Raw genomic sequence first — 16,784 nt, 5'->3', positions numbered from 1 at the left:
GTGTCATGGTCTTATTTTAGGAACTTGGATAATACCTTATATAAGATAAAGTAGTGAGTTATGTTAGTGGTTGGCTGAAAAGTATATAATCAGAATTGCAGAGGATCCATTTCATTCTCTTAATTACAACTAAATACAAAAATGCTCTTTTACTTTAAATTCATTTGACTGGTTCTTCATCCTCTCCTAGAATGTCTGAGATGTCAAAATATCAAAAACCCATCTAGATCCACTCAATATACTGCTACTGCACAATCTAAACACACACAGCATAGACCCAATCACGTTTAAAAGTGTTCTTAAAAATTGAATTCTCCGACTGAGGCAGCAAGAGATAAAGCCAGATAAAGTGTGCCAATGCAACTTGCTGGGATTCTACAATCTCAACAAAGGCCTTAAATAACCCTCATTTGGATTATGTGTGCTTCAGTAGGACATCTGAGTAACACAGTGATTAAACAGAAGTATATTTAGTTTATTCGACCCACTTACAGTAGGTATGACCAACGGGGATTTGAAGGGACATCTTGAAACAAACACGTTGATGGTTACAATGAGCACTAAGTGTGTCTAGCACCTGAGTCATGGTTTATGGTCTGTTGCCTTTCCTCTCAGGTCCCATCAGGAAATACCCAGCTGACCTCAAAGTCAAGTTCCCAGACACCATTGCTTTGGTGCGGCACAACATCACATTGGAATGCTTCGCTTTGGGGAAGTAAGTGTGACAATGACAATCAGCCAGTGAGTCTTATCTTATGATTAAAATACATAAAGATAAAGTTTGAGAGTTTATTTCTGCTTTGCCAGTAATAAATAATAGGGAATATATATATACTTTGTTGTTGCAATTGAATAAAATAACTAAATGTAAACGATGCAGCATATTATGACATACAGATATACGTACATATTGACTTTGTACGATTATATAAAAGACAATCTAAAGTAACATCATGTCAATCCCTCAAATAACTATTTTAGTTCACCCTTGATGCAAAGTACATTTTCTTTTTACTGCAGCGTATACTGCCCTGTTTTTTATTTCTCTCTCTCTCTATCCTTCCCAGCCCCGTCCCTGAGATCCGCTGGAAGAAGTTAGACGGACAGATGCCGCCCAATCACGAGGTGCGGATGGCGGGGGCTCATCTGCACCTGTACAACGTGCAGTTTGAAGACGGAGGCAGCTATCAGTGTGAGGCAGTGAACTCCAGAGGAAAGGACTACCACGCTGCACGTCTGTCTGTAGAAGGTGAGATATGTGTTGTACGTCATGTCTCCTTCTTCTCCTCCAACATTTGACAGGGAATACAGGGCACTGATGTGTGGGGGTAACATCAAAAGCCTCTTCCTATCAGTACATTTTCCCAGGTTTTTCCTTTCTTTTCTTAAAGGTCCTCTGTTATACTGTTTTTCATCAATATATTATAGGTCTCAGATATACAAAACATGTCTCTGAAGTGTTTGGCCCGAAATACCAAACAGATCATTGCAGCATTACCCATAATCCCCTCTGTTTCAGCCCTGCTTCAAAAGTGCTGATTCTCTGTCTGTTACTTTAGATGAAAATAAGGAGCCACTCCCCACGCCCCTCTGAGAGATATTTGGTTAAAAAGAACACAATGGTGCTCTAGGAGGAGATTCAGGTGATAAGGTGGGGGGGGGGGGGGGGGGGGGTTACCTTGGTTGGTGATTGGCTAATGGTTATACAAGCCAAAAAAACGTTACACCCTCATAAAGTGGCCAAAATCGGATCAGCTCATTTTCAGACAGGTTTTTAAATAATGGATCAGGACAAAAAGAGAGAGAATCTTTTTTCCTGCAACTTTCAGAATCTCTTTACACAGAGGGGACACATGTTGATGTATAAAATACATGAAAAAGAGGATTTTGCATAATAGGTGACCTTTACGTTTCAAATCACATATTGTTTAGCAGCTTTGTAGTTTTCTCAGATTTTCCTCAAACACTGTTTCTCTGCTCATTTGCAGCGTTTCCTGAGTGGGTGCAGCACATCAGCAGCTCAGAGAAAGACCTCGGTAGGGATTACACCATGTCCTGCAAAGCAAGCGGCAAACCTGAACCAAGCATTCGTTGGCTGATAAATGGAGAACCGGTAATATTAAAACTCATTTAAACACTGTGTGACATAAATGTTGATTTAATTATTGCTGTAATATACACAGAGCTCATTTGGCAACACTCAGTAGCTCAGCAGTGACAGGAAGCTGGCACCGTGGGTTCACATCATGTCAGGAGAAGGTACCTGTTGGTGTTGAGTGTTTGCCAGCATGGGTTGTGTAGCTCTCCATAGAAACAACTGTCATCTGGCCTGGAAAATACCCAAGAGTAATAGTGACAGCAGCGGGGGTGGTTGTTTGATATGCAGCTGGATATCATTATGCATTAATGAAATCCTCTCCCATATAAATAAATGGATTGTTACCTGAACATCATCTGTGGATGTCAACAATAGTTTGATTTGAATCATTTGCTTACTGTAGGCTACTAATAAACTGGAAATGGTGAAATGTCGTCTGATGATATTTTAACTTCACTCTCTTGTTATGATCCACAGTCCAACAGGAAAGACATGAGGTTCAGCAGCTTGGCGTTTGGTAATTCAGGGATGTACCAGTGCATTGCAGAGAATCACCACGGGATCATATATGCCAACGCAGAGCTGCGAGTGTATGGTGAGTCACCCTTTGGCTACAGCCGTGGCACAAATGTCTGCGTCAGAGATGGAAATGTCAGGGTTTAAACTAACTAATTGTTTCCCAGTAAGACTTCGAGCGATATAATTACTAACAAATAATTACTAACAGAGCACTTATATACTAATAAAGGACTGGCTTATCTAAAGCCAGTTGAGTAGCACTTGAAATGTTTTGGCTCTATGAAACCTGATGTACTTATATGATTCTGTTTTCTTCAAAGTTTGTATCTTCTTGGTCGAATGCACTTATTATAAGTCGCTTTGGATAAAAGTGCCAGCTAAATGCAATGTAATGTAATGTAATTAAAAAAAAACACTTTTACATGGCTGAAAAAAACGTATTTTTTCCAAAAACTTAATTTGGTCATCTAAAGTAGCATGCCCAATAAGTTAAAGCAGCACACTACACATTAAAATGAATATACAACGGGCTATAAATATATGCATGCCTGCAGTTAATGCATATTCTACTAAGTTTGTGATGAATAATCCAATCTGTCCCTCCTCAGCGTGTGCTCCCACATTTAAACACAACCCATTGAAGGACTTGATGGCACCTAAAAATGGCCGTGTGGTGATTGAATGTCGACCAAAAGCGGCTCCAAAGCCCACCTTCTCCTGGAGCAAAGGCACCGAGCTGCTCTCCAACTCTACCAGGTGAGCGCTCTCTAAATAAACAGCATACTTCTTTTTGTCTTTTTATCCGTACATATTGTTTATTCATTCAGAGGGGTTTATCACGGCAGAGTTTTCCTTTGTACTGCAGTTTTAAATGCAAATATTCATCATGCTTTTTCTGTGACTGAGAGACACATCTGGGTCATATCACCTCAAGGACGAGTGTGTGAGAAAGTAATGTCTCTCGACTCTAGAGGGGATCCCCTCTGGAGAACAGTAAGGGGATATTAGGGATCTAAATAAGCTCGAGATCTCCTAAATGTACTTTGTGCCAGTAAAGTCTTTAGAGCTGTTGTTTGTCAGCGCCGGCTGAGCACTGCTCTGCTGCCTGTCAGCGGCTGACATTAAGCTCATTCTCAAGCTCATCAGCATGGACAGACCGGATGTGTAAACCCTGTCTTGTGCTCCTCACTGAAAAAAACAAGCCTAATCTGTGAGCTCTAAAACCCCAAAACCTTTCCCCCACCCCACACCCCCCCCCCCCCCCCCCCCCCCCATGCACCACAGTAACTCACAGAGAGGAGGAGCAGCAAATTGACTATGCAGCTAATGCCTTATATTCATCTCTATGGTGACTGTCTGTGTGGAGTAGTGCAGGGCAGCTGGCACCATGCTATTTTTCATGCATGAATATGAAATATGCAGAAGAAAATCAAACAATATTGCCTTACTGCTAGCTCAATTTAATGTTGCTGAATAGTTTCAAGTTCACATTCTGTTTCTTGGAGAACCCTACATCCCATTAGGGAACTGCCTACTACTTTCATCATTTTTCATTCTTCATCATGCATAGGAAAACATACTCTGAACTTTTGACCTCCATATCGTGCTGAATATTTTATATTACAGCTCTTTCTCAACAGTGTGTGAAGAATGAATAATTGTTCCTTCTCAGGGTGTTCATCTTGGAGGATGGGAGCCTGGAGATCCTCAACGTGACGAGGGCAGATAAAGGACGCTACACCTGCTTTGCCGAGAACGACCGGGGCAAGGCCAACAGCACGGGGGATCTGTTGGTCACAGGTAATGAAGCCAAATTAATAACTCTCTTTAGACTTATTGTTTCCAGTGATGCTTTGACCTTTGCTGGCAATCATTCCTGTCATTTTGGGTTCAAGAAAACAGCTCTGACCTCCAAATGTCTACTGTTGAATTATGTCCCTCTGAGCGGAGTGACAGTATACAGGCTGGATATTCAGTCGCTCCCCAAGGACAGAGGCGTGAGGGGATTGCTTTGGATTAGATTAGATGTGACAGCAGCTCGGTCCTTACACTGTTCAATGATAAATGAGAACAATTGTTTGAATTATGAACCTTTTTTGAGACAGTTTTATTGAATAGCAAATAATCAAATTGCTATGAGCTATTTTTTGCTTGGGATTATTTTTTCTTTAGACATGAAATCCCAGACGTCACACCTCTATTTATAGCTCTTTTCTGCCCTCTTCTGGACATTTGTGCACATTGAACAGTTCTAGTTATTTAACACTCATTTACACACCATTAGCTAAGTAGACACATCTGTACCACAGATGTGTCTACTTCAGTATTTGACCGCTTGGATTCCTAAATAATTCTCCTGTTATTTGTTTTAATCTAGTATTAAATCACATTTCCATTTCGTACCTTAATGAAGTTTCTACTGCTGGATTGATCTATTTTTCATCATCACTGATACTCTCATCCCCTTGCGTTGCTCCCCAGATTCCACTAAGATCACGTTGGCACCGGCCAATGCTGACGTCAAAGTGGGTGAGACCATCGCGATGCAGTGTGCAGCGTCACATGACACCACTCTTGACATCACCTTCGTCTGGTCCCTGGATGGCCGGGTCATTGACCTACATAAGGAAAGCCAACATTATGAACGCACCCTGGTGAGACATGATGCTGGTCCTCAAGTATTTTAAAGAAACGTTTACATAAATAATCGAAGTTTAGCGCCAACTCTACCCAAACCGCTCAGCTCCAGCCTGGAGTCATATTTCAAGTTGTGTCAATGTACGTAGTCTTTTTATTGGAATACCTGAAATGGAAAAGTACAGCCTGCTTTAAATGTGTATGACTCCAAAAGCCATTCCTCATCCCTGTCCTGAGTGGAATAGTGCATTTTATATCAATTTAATAGCAATTTCCGCTTACATCCATTATTGTTGACATGACTCACTTTGGCTCTAAGTGCAGCTCAAAGCATCAGTTAGCGGTTAGCATTTCTCATTTGTCACTCCGCATGCCAACTAGGCAAACGCTATTTTGATTGTGATTGATGATACTCCATTTTTGTACACAAGGAAGATTTTCCCCTCGTAGAAATGGGGTCCAGGAGTGACAGATACTGTTTGTGTTGCAATTGCAAAGCCAATTTGACTCTCAAACAGAGTTAAATGCAGTCATGTATTTTAAAGTAGATTTCTGTGATGGTTTAACCTTTCTGCAGCGAGAGTGCTAATAGGAGGTAACACTGTCTGGAACTTGACCTTTCCTCATAGGAATACAGGTGAAGACCTTTAGCTTCAAGCCCATGTTCAGTTCACCTAATTGGATGCTCAAGTTTTCTCTTGAAGGATTACCTTAGTGATTGAAATGTCCTTTTTCATATTTTTGACACATTACAATTGTGCTCCGACAGGAACACAGAGGGAAAGCTTTGCTGAGGTTCTCAATGAACTGTTTTGTTTTTTTATGCAGAATGGAAGTTCAAACGGTGAGCTGCTGATTAAGAACGTCCATCTGAAGCACACTGGACGCTACACCTGCACTGCCCAGACCCCCATCGACAACATGACCGCCTCGGCCCACCTGGTTGTCAGGGGTGAGTCATAAATGATGCAGTTACACTGTATATAAAATGATGCAACATTTCTGAAGACATATTTAATCAACTTCTTACTCTGAGAGATGGGATTAACATTTAAACAATATTCTCGGTCAAAGTTCTCACAGTTTTTGTTATTTTTTACAAGAGATTTCTGTAATTTTTGTTTTATTTTATTATTCTTTTTGGATTGTTTGGGTACTGCATCAAATCTGTCAGGGTTGAGAGAGGCAAGCAGGACACAAATGCAGATTAACAGAAAATACCTTTATTTCAAGGTTTCAGACAGAACTCTTCCCAGTGAATATGATCTAACAACAACAAGGAACTCACAAAGACTAACAGAAAACACAGAACCTAAATGCACACAGGACTAATCAAAACAACAAGAGACAGGTGAGGAGGGAGAAGAAAACACAGGGGCACCAGGTGAACACAATCGGGTAATCAGGGAGGGAAAACAGACAGAAAGCAACAGGCAAGACAGGAGGTGAATACTTTTCAAAATAAAACCGGAAACCAAAGACAGAAAAAGACAAAACACAACACAGACAGATCGTGACAAAATCGGATTGAACTCTGCCAACTCAGAGCTGATAAAGCAGGATTTTTGACTGTTAAACCCCTAATAACTAGCTATTAAAATGTAATATTTGATGGTTACTTTTGAATGAATATATAATGTTTTATAGAAATACTAACAATTAAAGCCAAGTTTCCTAGGGGTTTGATTTAGAGCTTATTAAACTGAACCGAAGACAACATCATTCCACACTTCATCAGACACATATTTCTACACTACTCATTAAAATGTTTCCCCAACTCCTTATTGTCAGGCCACGTGTTGGAAAAAAGACAAAGTAGACAGAGTACGTTATCCAATGCATGTTCGAATATGAGTTCATTTCTTCAGAGTAACCAGACCGTAGCTGTTATTGCCAGATATCCTTTCGACCCTGAGACCCAATGCGAAGGAAATCAAAAGAGAAAGAGCCAGAAAAAGTTTTTAATTCAGGAACCGTCAGGAACTCAGCCAGGCAAAGACGATTGGGTTGGGTTTTTCTGGTTTTAGAAACAGTTGTAGAGTTGATTAAATTGAATGGAGCATTAGGAAGGGTTTTGAATGCGTGTCAGCGCCCCCTTATCTTCATTATAACTGAATAAAGTAGCACTTTTTGTAGGGCTGTCAGCATAACAGCAACTACCCTGTTTGTGGACATCAGTTGTGTAATGCCATGTGATGAGTATTTGATTACTTAAGTGTGTAGAAGATCATCATAGATTTCTTTCTTTAATCACAGTGTTTTCATACAGAGTGCTGATGATTTCACTTCTTATTCTCCCAGCCACATATGGACGCCAACACATGCAAAACAAACACTGCCACTCTTCTGCTGCGCTCTGTCTGTCATCTACTGTATTTCACCTCCTGGATGATTCATTAGGCTCTGTTTTCAGCCTCCACTTCCTGATGAGTGAGGGCTTGCCTTACAGCCTCCCCTCGGGTCCTGAAACAGGCCTAGTGTTGGTGGACAAAGGGCCTCTTCAGATAGCAACCCAAGAACTCTTAGCAGTGCTCTGGTTGCCGGTGATCCCTGTTGTGCGCTGAGTGTGCTGCCGCCGCTGCTGCTTTCTGAGCAGGTGTTGACAGATGGCCAGGTGAAAGCACAGCAGCTGACTGTAACGTTTCCCAGAGTAGAAGCAAAACACAGGCTCCTAATGGAGTGCCAAATGCCAGCGGTCCGGAGCGCAGCCAGGGAGAGATGAAAGACGGCCATTTATCACGGCAGATGAGGAAGCAGATCTGCGTCAGGAGATCGCCCGAGCTAAAGACACAGCTCTGCACCTGTAGCTTGTTATTAGTAGGGATTTCAGATAGGGAGAAGAGCTGTTTTCATTTGACGGGTGTGTGTGTGTTATTCTAGGGTAATGTTACAGTCTTGCCTGAAACCGTGTTGAAATGTGGTGGGGTTAATGTAATTGTCTCTGGATTATGAAAACTATCCATGAACTTTGCTAAACAGTAGATTCAAGGCTTTTATTGTCATTTGTACATAGCTACAGTGTAGTTATGTCAACAGGCTCCTCCAACAGTGCAACACAATAAAACAAATAAAATAGTGCAAGTAAATACAAATACAATCGAATAAAAATAGTGCAAGAATAATTTGAATACGATATATTAGATAAATAGTATGTCAGTAAGTTTAAAACATGTTGCCAGGCTAGTTGTTTGTGACTGTTGTACGGACATTTAAAATCTGCATGTACTTTTCATTTCTTGCAATGAGATTTTTCACCGTCTTTGCTTTCACTCCTTAGGCGAGGGGAAGCTGAAGGGTCAGAAGCTTTGGATGTCTAATCGCCTTACTTGTCTCAGCTTAGTTTCAAGACTTAAAAAAAAAAGTAAATCCTGGCTGATGTCTGAGGCTGCGGGTTGGGAAGCTAACCTTGATACAGTCTGGCTTTTCTATTAGGCCGTTTTTATGTTCCTTAGGAAGAATCCAGGAGAGCAGGAGGACCAACAGAAACACTGGATTCAAACGCTTGTGCTTAAGTTTTAGTTTATATATGTCAATGGGCTTTAAGATGTAAATCTTAATCCATCATTCTTCGCTGATGTCTTTTAAGGCGAGACACGGCAGGCAAAAACATCGTTTTTCAAGTACTGGTCAATTTTGAGATTTTGTGCTATTTTGATTCCATAACATGTTTTCTTTCAGGCTTTTGGAAGGAAAACGTACAAAATACACATTTAAGTGTTTATTTTACTATAGTTTGTCTATTTGCGTCTGTAGATTTCTCCTAAATTCACCAAAAGTTAGCATTCTAACGTAACATAAAGTACCGCGACCGCTGTGTGCACCATGTCAACAGAGGTATCGCTGGAAAGCTGTGTCTCTCCTGCACAATCTCATCGGATCCAAATATGGTCATTTCCTTTGTATCAGCAACCAATCGTGAAAGCACAAAGGGGTCTTAAACCAAGAAACGAAATCTCATTGGCTGGTGTCAATTTCTGACAACGTGATTCGTTCAGATGCGTCACGTGGTGTGCTAAAACACTTCCTGGTTAGCTATCAGCTAGAAATTGAAATCTCAAAATGCCAAAAGAACGGCGAAAAAAACGTTCACAGAGAAGACGACAACAATTGTCACTTGCACGAAGCAAGGTTATATAAAAAAAATGACCCTGAACATGAAATACCTTCACGGAGTGCGTCGATGCGCAAGCTATCATCCAAAGAACAGGAGGGTTTAGCTAGCGCCTCACTGCAATCTTTAAAGGTCGTTTTCTCAAATTGAGTTTTTTCTCCTACTCTGAGTTCGAAATTTCAACTTCAGTAGCACGTACATACACCAAACCTTCCAGTTATATTCCTATCAATATTATGAAGGCTTTTACAGAAGGGTTTGTTCATATATAATTCATAGCCTGAATTATACAACATTGTATACCTAAAAACATGGCGAAAATTGATATTTTAGGGCTGTTGACAGTATTTTCTGATTTATGGAGTGATAAAAAGAGATATCCAATATCCCTTCTGTGAAAGCCTTAGATACTAATATGACTACAAAATGAAACAATAATTTTGAATCTGGCTATATCCAAAGTTCAGATTTCGATTCCTGAAATGTGTTAAAAATATGTGCATATTTAATGAGATAATGGATAATTTGCATATTTAAACATGCTATTTCAGAAAACTTGTAATACAAAAGACAATTGCCTTATTGTAAGTAATTAACTGGAGACATTTCTAGCTGATACCTTTAAGTTAAAAAAAAATTACCCTATTCACCTGGGGTGGTTCGCCTTAAAGTTGAAGAATGTAAGGGTTTGAAGTGCTGTTTTTCATATGCAGTCAGCTTTTTGAAGACTGGTGTTGAAGTATAAAGTTGATAAACGGTTCAGTACTGTAGCTAAGAATTTTCCCATGAGCTTGAATAAGATTAAGCTCTTTTAGTAGAACTATACCCTCTTTGTGATTAATTAAATGTTCACTATCTGCTGTCGGGACAAGTTAAAAGTGATCCTGTTAGAGGAGTTTTACTTGTGAAGGGTAAGGGAAAGTGTGATTTGCGGCCACACTCTTCATCATCCATCAAATAAGCCTTTTAACGTGTCTCTTATTATTTTCTGTACCTCAGGTCCCCCCGGAGCCCCAGGTGGGGTGCGAGTGATGAACAAAACTGACAAGAGTGTAATGTTGCAGTGGAGCCGCGGCGCAGACAACCATAACCCCATCACCAAATATACCATCCAGTACAGGGACTCCTTCTCAAAGGATGTCTGGAAGAATGCCACTACATGTGAGAAACTCCAGCACACTGCTTTGTCAAATAAACACTGCAAGCTAAATGCTGAGCTGGCACTGGTGTTACAATCATTTGGGTCATGCCACATAGTTATACTTTAGGCCTATACAGTTGTAAATGTGACTTTAAAAATGGCTAAAGTCATGCCTCAAGGACCTAAAATATAGGAATTTACTCCAAAAATGAAACTTTATTGTTGTTTTAAGGACATTTTTGTTAAATAGAGGGATAGCATAGCCTATGGTGTGCATTATTTGAATATACCGTGCTATAACCCTGACAATTTGGCACTGTACATTAAAATCAGTTTTTTTTTTTCTCTAGCTCCTGCAGATGTAGAAGGGAATACAGAGATGACCACAGTGGCGGATCTGATCCCCTGGATTGAGTACGAGTTCAGAGTGATCGCCACCAGCACCTTGGGCACAGGAGAGCCAAGCAGCCCATCACATAAAGAGAAAACGCTGGAAGCAAGTAAGATAATGTCCTGACTTTGAGCTACCATTCATACAGAAGATTGTCAGTATGAAGTCTCAGAGTTACTTGAAAGGTCAAGGAAATGAGCTCCTACAATCCAGCTTTCCATTCTGTTATTTATTCTTCAGCACTGTTTACTTAGGCTAAGTATCGCTGTAGAAATGAGTCAGCAGAAATCCCATGAAGCTGTACTTCCTACAGCAGAAGCCGGCTGCCAAACTCACCACACAAACCGCTACAAATGAGCACTTTGTTGAAACTGTATACTGAAATTCAATTATAAAATGGAAATCACAGGCCTACTCTGACCTCTCTTAAAACAATAACCATACCTTGAGAGTTAGCTTCTAGACTCGAGGCAAAACAAGAGAACCTTTGGCTCTCTGTTTCCTTCAGTGGCAAGATTCCCAAATTGACATAAAGGTGTTGCATTTGGCTCAGGTGAAGATATTGATATTGTGTTTGCAGAGGGAGGATGTGTCAGTACTGCTGCCAGGGATAGGTTACAGCCTGTGTGGGTTGGCATTGTTTGTGTGGATTCTAAGCATGTGGGCTCAGAGTTTTTGCTGTTGCCGTCTCATTGTAGTTCCTGTGGTGGCGCCCTCTGATGTGGGCGGTGGCGGAGGGACCAGCAGAGAGCTGACCATCACGTGGACGGTGAGTGTGGACTTTCCACTGGGAAAAGTGTCAAAACATACAGTTAGCTCAAAGAAAGCTCAAAGAAAGGAGACATGATGCCATTTTCTCACAGTAACGTGTGGGGAGAATCTTTTCTTAGAACGATAATAACCTTTATTCCAGAGCATCGAAGTTGTAAAATTCCTTTACAAAAGAAGAAGACACATGCTTAAACAAAGCAAATATAAGTAAATGAAACAAATATAGTTGGACAATAGAAAACTGAAGGATAACACAGCTATTACAGTGGGATGCAAGGGAGATTTAAAATAAATAAAAAGAATATGGATGGACACATTCTCATGACTCTGATGCATTTTATTTTACCTTAAACTAAAATAAGTGTTGTTAATCTTATACAAAACAATCAACACCAACAAAAAAATCAATGTGTTTCCAGAATCATTATCCTCCATTTCCCCGCCGCAGCCTTTGATGAATTAGCTCTCATGGGTAAATTGCCTTTTGCTTGGCTTACTCATTGCTTTTCAACCCCCGAGCAGCTGGAGGATGAGATGTGTTTAGAGGTTAGCGGCAGTGCCTAATGCAGGCATGTCTTACCCAACATATGCTGTGAGAATAAGAGCAGAGTGCCATCAAAGAAAATGAGGCATGAGGACATATCAAGAGGGACGAGCCAGAAAAGTGTCACGACTTTTTGTAAATTACTCAAAGAGTGTAAACATGATCTTATTAGTGCAATATGCTTTAAACAAAGTTATTAAATATCATACATACAGCAGTGATACAGATTCCTATGGGATGGATATAATGCTTCATTTCAGGTGTCCAACTAGAAAAGACAATATAACTGAATAAGGACAGGCAAAACAGGACCGAAAACCAACAAACATACGATCAAAAACAAACAAAAAATAATAAGAAAAATATACATAAATAAAACATTGAATAAAGAATACATATAATAATAATTAACAAGGTAAAAGGATCACCTACGATGCAATTAACAGTATCTAGAATCCCTATAGTATATAGATATACTTGGTTTATCTTGCTGTTAAACCTATAGCATTAGCATGAATATATGATGCATCATTTTGATTGTGGAAACTTCGGTTTGATTTTGGATGTTTCTGTCCTCAGCCTGTACAGCCGCAGTACTACTATGGGTCTAACTTTGGCTACATTGTGGCCTTCAAACCACACGACGGAGCGGAGTGGATGCGGGTGACGCTGGCCGACCCCCAGGCCAAGCACTACGTCCACAAAGACGCCGCCATCCCTGCATCCACGGAGTTTCAGGTCAAGGTCAAAGCGTTCAACAGCAGAGGAGAGGGACCCTTCAGCCTAACAGCCAGCATTTACTCTGCACAGGACGGTAAGCACTGGAGAGATGTACAACTCTCACCGCTGAAGCATAAAAAATGAAAATGTGCCGCGCTGATATACCCGGTGCTGTTTTCACACAGGATGAGGAACTCTCCAGTATGCCAACACTCTGCTATTACAATCTGTCAGTGTCAGCTACTTACCACTAGTAGGGTTTCCAATGGAGTGGGACTCATTTAATAAAAGTTCTCATGTATAGTTGTGAGGAATTTTAATACCCCCTTGAAAGTGAACCCATCTTCCCCTCTCTCCGCCTCTCCCTGCGGGGGGATTATCATGATCTATGTAGCATGAACCAGAAAGCTGATAATTCGCCCAAGGATGCAAAGCATTTAGCCTAGTTATTAACTTCCACTGACAGACAGTTGAGATAACCACTGGCAACCCAGACATGATAGGTTACAGAGATGCCCCGTTGCCATGGTAACCCACTTTGGGAATGCTTGCCGTTTGAGCGTCTGTGATTTTATAGCGAAGCCTGCAACAGTGCTCTGCCTCCAGGGGTGTGACCATTTGTTTCTGTGTGCTGGTGGTGCAGAATTGATTTTGTGCGTTTGTTTCTGTGTGCAACACGATGACAGTATGTGATGAGTTGTCGTTTCAAGGCCCCGCATGACAATTTATTTTCAAAGTGACAGTATCCTGGCAGGGACAGCCAACACACAGTGTATAACCGGCCAATCATTCTCGGAGAAGTGTCTCTGGCCCAGTGTAGTGCTGGCCAAGAGTGATTTTTACTAAAATGACGCCTGAGCACTACTGAGAGAGAAATGCAGCATTGGTGTGGCCGATACACATGGATAGTTTATAGTCAGGGTAACTAATGGATCCATTAGTGTATCAATATGTTCATACATATAAAATACTTTGGAGTTTTCTGTAAGGTTCTCTTACTGCACCCTTTTTACCAAACTGTGTCTCTTCTCAGCTCCATCTGAAGCTCCTGTCATTGTGGATGGCAAATCTCTCTCTGCCACAGAAGGCACCGTGCGCTGGCTGCATCTCGCACAGAGCAATATAGACGGATACCAGGTCAGTAGAACATTTCACTGAGGCCTCCTGGGAAAAAATAGGGTCGAGGGGTGCAGCTTGGAAAATATCTTTGTGATTTGGTTTTTAACTACTGTTTTCAGACATCATGGCTAATAGAATAGAATCGTTAATGTCCTTATACATGTACAATGAGATAAATAAATGCTTCTCTTTAGAATAGAATCGTAACAATCACAACACAGATTTCAATCTCTAAATACTTTTTTATTTGATTTCTTTATGCATTACTAGAAACATTTTTGCTCTATACATGTAGTAGCCATTTTTTCCTAAAGAACTTTTCCTTTTCTATTTTTATCCTAACAACCATTAGTATAACTTTAATTTCTGCACGGTTCTATAAATGAACTTTAACCGATCTGAAGTCTATTTATTTACCTGTTTATGACATCTATATTTTTCCTCATGCTTTAAATCAGTTCTTAGACGTGTCGTAAAAGCTACACTTAATAACCGAGCCGATGTTGGATCCTCTGCTCCTCTGTGTCCCAGGTGAAGTACTGGAGGAGTGAAGAGGACAGTGAGGGGGGGGGCCCAGAGGGTGGTGGTCAGCGCCAATGAGAACAGCACCAGGCTGGAGGGCATGAAGCCCTTCTCCTACTACCTGGTGGAGGTCCGGGCGTACAACTCTGCAGGATTTGGGCCGGCCAGCGAGCCCTTCCAGATCCTCACCAAGAGACCCCGTATGTTGTGCTTCAAAGCAGTTTAGCATTGACTTGCAGCTAACTACATGTAAAACATGTACTGTATCTTGGAGTCATGTTTAGTTCCTACTTACAATATACTATTATTATACAAATACACCTGTGTGTATATTGTAATATACATTTTATATATTGTAGTACAATGTGCACATTTGTACTTTAACTTCTTACAGTATGTTTATATACAAAAAAAAGTTTTAATCTTTTATCTGAATGTTTTTACTTTAACTTATGTCATATTTTTATTTTAATGCTTAAATCTTTTTATTGGACATTTTGTATTCTGTTTAATTGGATTCATTTTTTGAAAATCACAGTTTTCCTTGGGATAAATAAAGTATTCAGATTCTGACAACAATATCATTCAATTTAATTAAACCATGTTTTCCTTTTTTTGGTGTCTTAACAGCTCCAAGTCGAGCTCCCAAAATAATTGGGAAAAAGATTAAAGGCGACAAATTGAATATCTCCTGGGAAATGGTGGAACCGATTGGTAACGAGGCGTCGATAAATGGTTATAAAGTGGGTACAGCACTACTTTTATACACACTGTATACAGAAGCGGCTCCTTTCATTTCTAATACATGACATGTTTGTACCCAGGTGCTGTACAGGCGGCAGGGGCACACCGAGAATAAGCTGTTCGTAACCAACAAGGAGTACATCAACCTCCCCCTGCCCGAGGGGGGGAACTGGGTGGTGGAGGTCCGGGCGTTCACAGAGGGGGGGGATGGGGCCGTGTCACAAATCTACGTCACAGGTAACAAACACACTCCACCATGAATTCCTGCTCTTTGTTTACAATGCTGAATAATGTGGTAGTCGTATAATTTAGTTTGTTTTTAAGTTGGTTCCATTTGATCCAAAAAAAATGAAATACACGTATACAGAAACCAAACCAACCAACCAATCACACTTTTTTTGGCAAAGACAGAAAAAGATAAGCTTGAATAAAAAAGTAGAATACAAATCTTGAATTTTAAGGTATTTTTAACTTATCACTTATAGACAAAATAAGAATATGTAATGATCCGTCAGTTACTTTTTAGAATTTGTATATTGCATAAATTAAATGAACATCGCATTTTTTGGTTATCTAAGTTGCCTGAGTTTGATTTGTTGTTTTTGGTCATCTTTGTTCTAATAAAGTACAACAATAAAAAGGTGGCAGAAAAGCCGAAGACACTTAACAACTTACTTCTTTAGAAGAAAGACCCTTTCTTTCAAGTGTGTGTTGTGTTAAATGAACACTGAAATTAAATCTAGTTGAGTGAGAGTAATCTCTTGCGGAGGATACCACTGTATTCTGTCTTCACCTGGGTTTAGTTTCACATCAGTGGAACATAAATAAAGAAAGCCTTCAGTTATCAAATCTCATTTTAAATCTACACTGCTGAAGGGACACTGTTCATTCCTGGCCTGCCATTTGCTACTGAGATTATCCAAGGTTCAAAGTTGGCGCTGGGTTATCATCCGTCACAGCTAGAGGGTTCCCATGGGCCGCCGCAGCGCTGACACTCAGGGTTTCAGACTTTAGATTGGGGGGGCTGAGATGGGAAACTTTACAGTCCGTGACTAAAGCCTTGATAGCCCCCTCTCCGGCTGATGGACTGACAGGTAGGCTGACTGGATGGAGGAGGCCTTAAGCCCCTGTAATTGATCTTGATGAGTAGAGGAAACCCCTCCTGTGCTTTTCCTTATCCCTTATCGCTCAGTGCAGACCCACCTGACAGCTCGATTTCACAGACCCGGGAATTTAATCTGTGGGGGATTTCAAATGCAGGGCATTGACAAATGAAGAGGCATTTTAGGTGATCTCAGCACACATGGGGTATAATATCACACTTCAGGCACCAAACATGGTTTCTAGTTTGATGGATGAGAGCAAGACACGCAATAGATATATTTAGATATTTTTCCCATACAATCAGCAACACATTTGATTGTTCTTTTTCAGAATCAGAAATCCTTTATTTATCCTGCAGCAGGG

General features: G+C 40.6%; 1 protein-coding gene across 1 annotated transcript in view; it reads left to right on the top strand.

The window, feature by feature from the left end:
- Window positions 1–16,784, top strand: part of LOC117547868 (contactin-1a-like) — a 66,089-nt gene that overhangs the window by 47,530 nt on the left and 1,775 nt on the right. Inside the window, 17 exon segments of the mRNA XM_034218757.1 lie at window positions 616–715; window positions 1,068–1,249; window positions 1,989–2,113; window positions 2,576–2,693; window positions 3,226–3,373; window positions 4,290–4,417; window positions 5,099–5,271; window positions 6,083–6,206; window positions 10,365–10,526; window positions 10,857–11,006; window positions 11,596–11,666; window positions 12,792–13,026; window positions 13,966–14,069; window positions 14,583–14,615; window positions 14,617–14,773; window positions 15,204–15,316; window positions 15,398–15,554. Of these exon segments, the coding sequence (XP_034074648.1) occupies window positions 616–715; window positions 1,068–1,249; window positions 1,989–2,113; window positions 2,576–2,693; window positions 3,226–3,373; window positions 4,290–4,417; window positions 5,099–5,271; window positions 6,083–6,206; window positions 10,365–10,526; window positions 10,857–11,006; window positions 11,596–11,666; window positions 12,792–13,026; window positions 13,966–14,069; window positions 14,583–14,615; window positions 14,617–14,773; window positions 15,204–15,316; window positions 15,398–15,554 (2,280 nt within the window).

Source organism: Gymnodraco acuticeps, unplaced genomic scaffold, assembly GCF_902827175.1.
Source record: "Gymnodraco acuticeps unplaced genomic scaffold, fGymAcu1.1, whole genome shotgun sequence".
NCBI classification, from domain to species: Eukaryota; Metazoa; Chordata; class Actinopteri; order Perciformes; family Bathydraconidae; genus Gymnodraco; species Gymnodraco acuticeps.
This window is presented reverse-complemented; position numbering and strand designations above follow the sequence as displayed.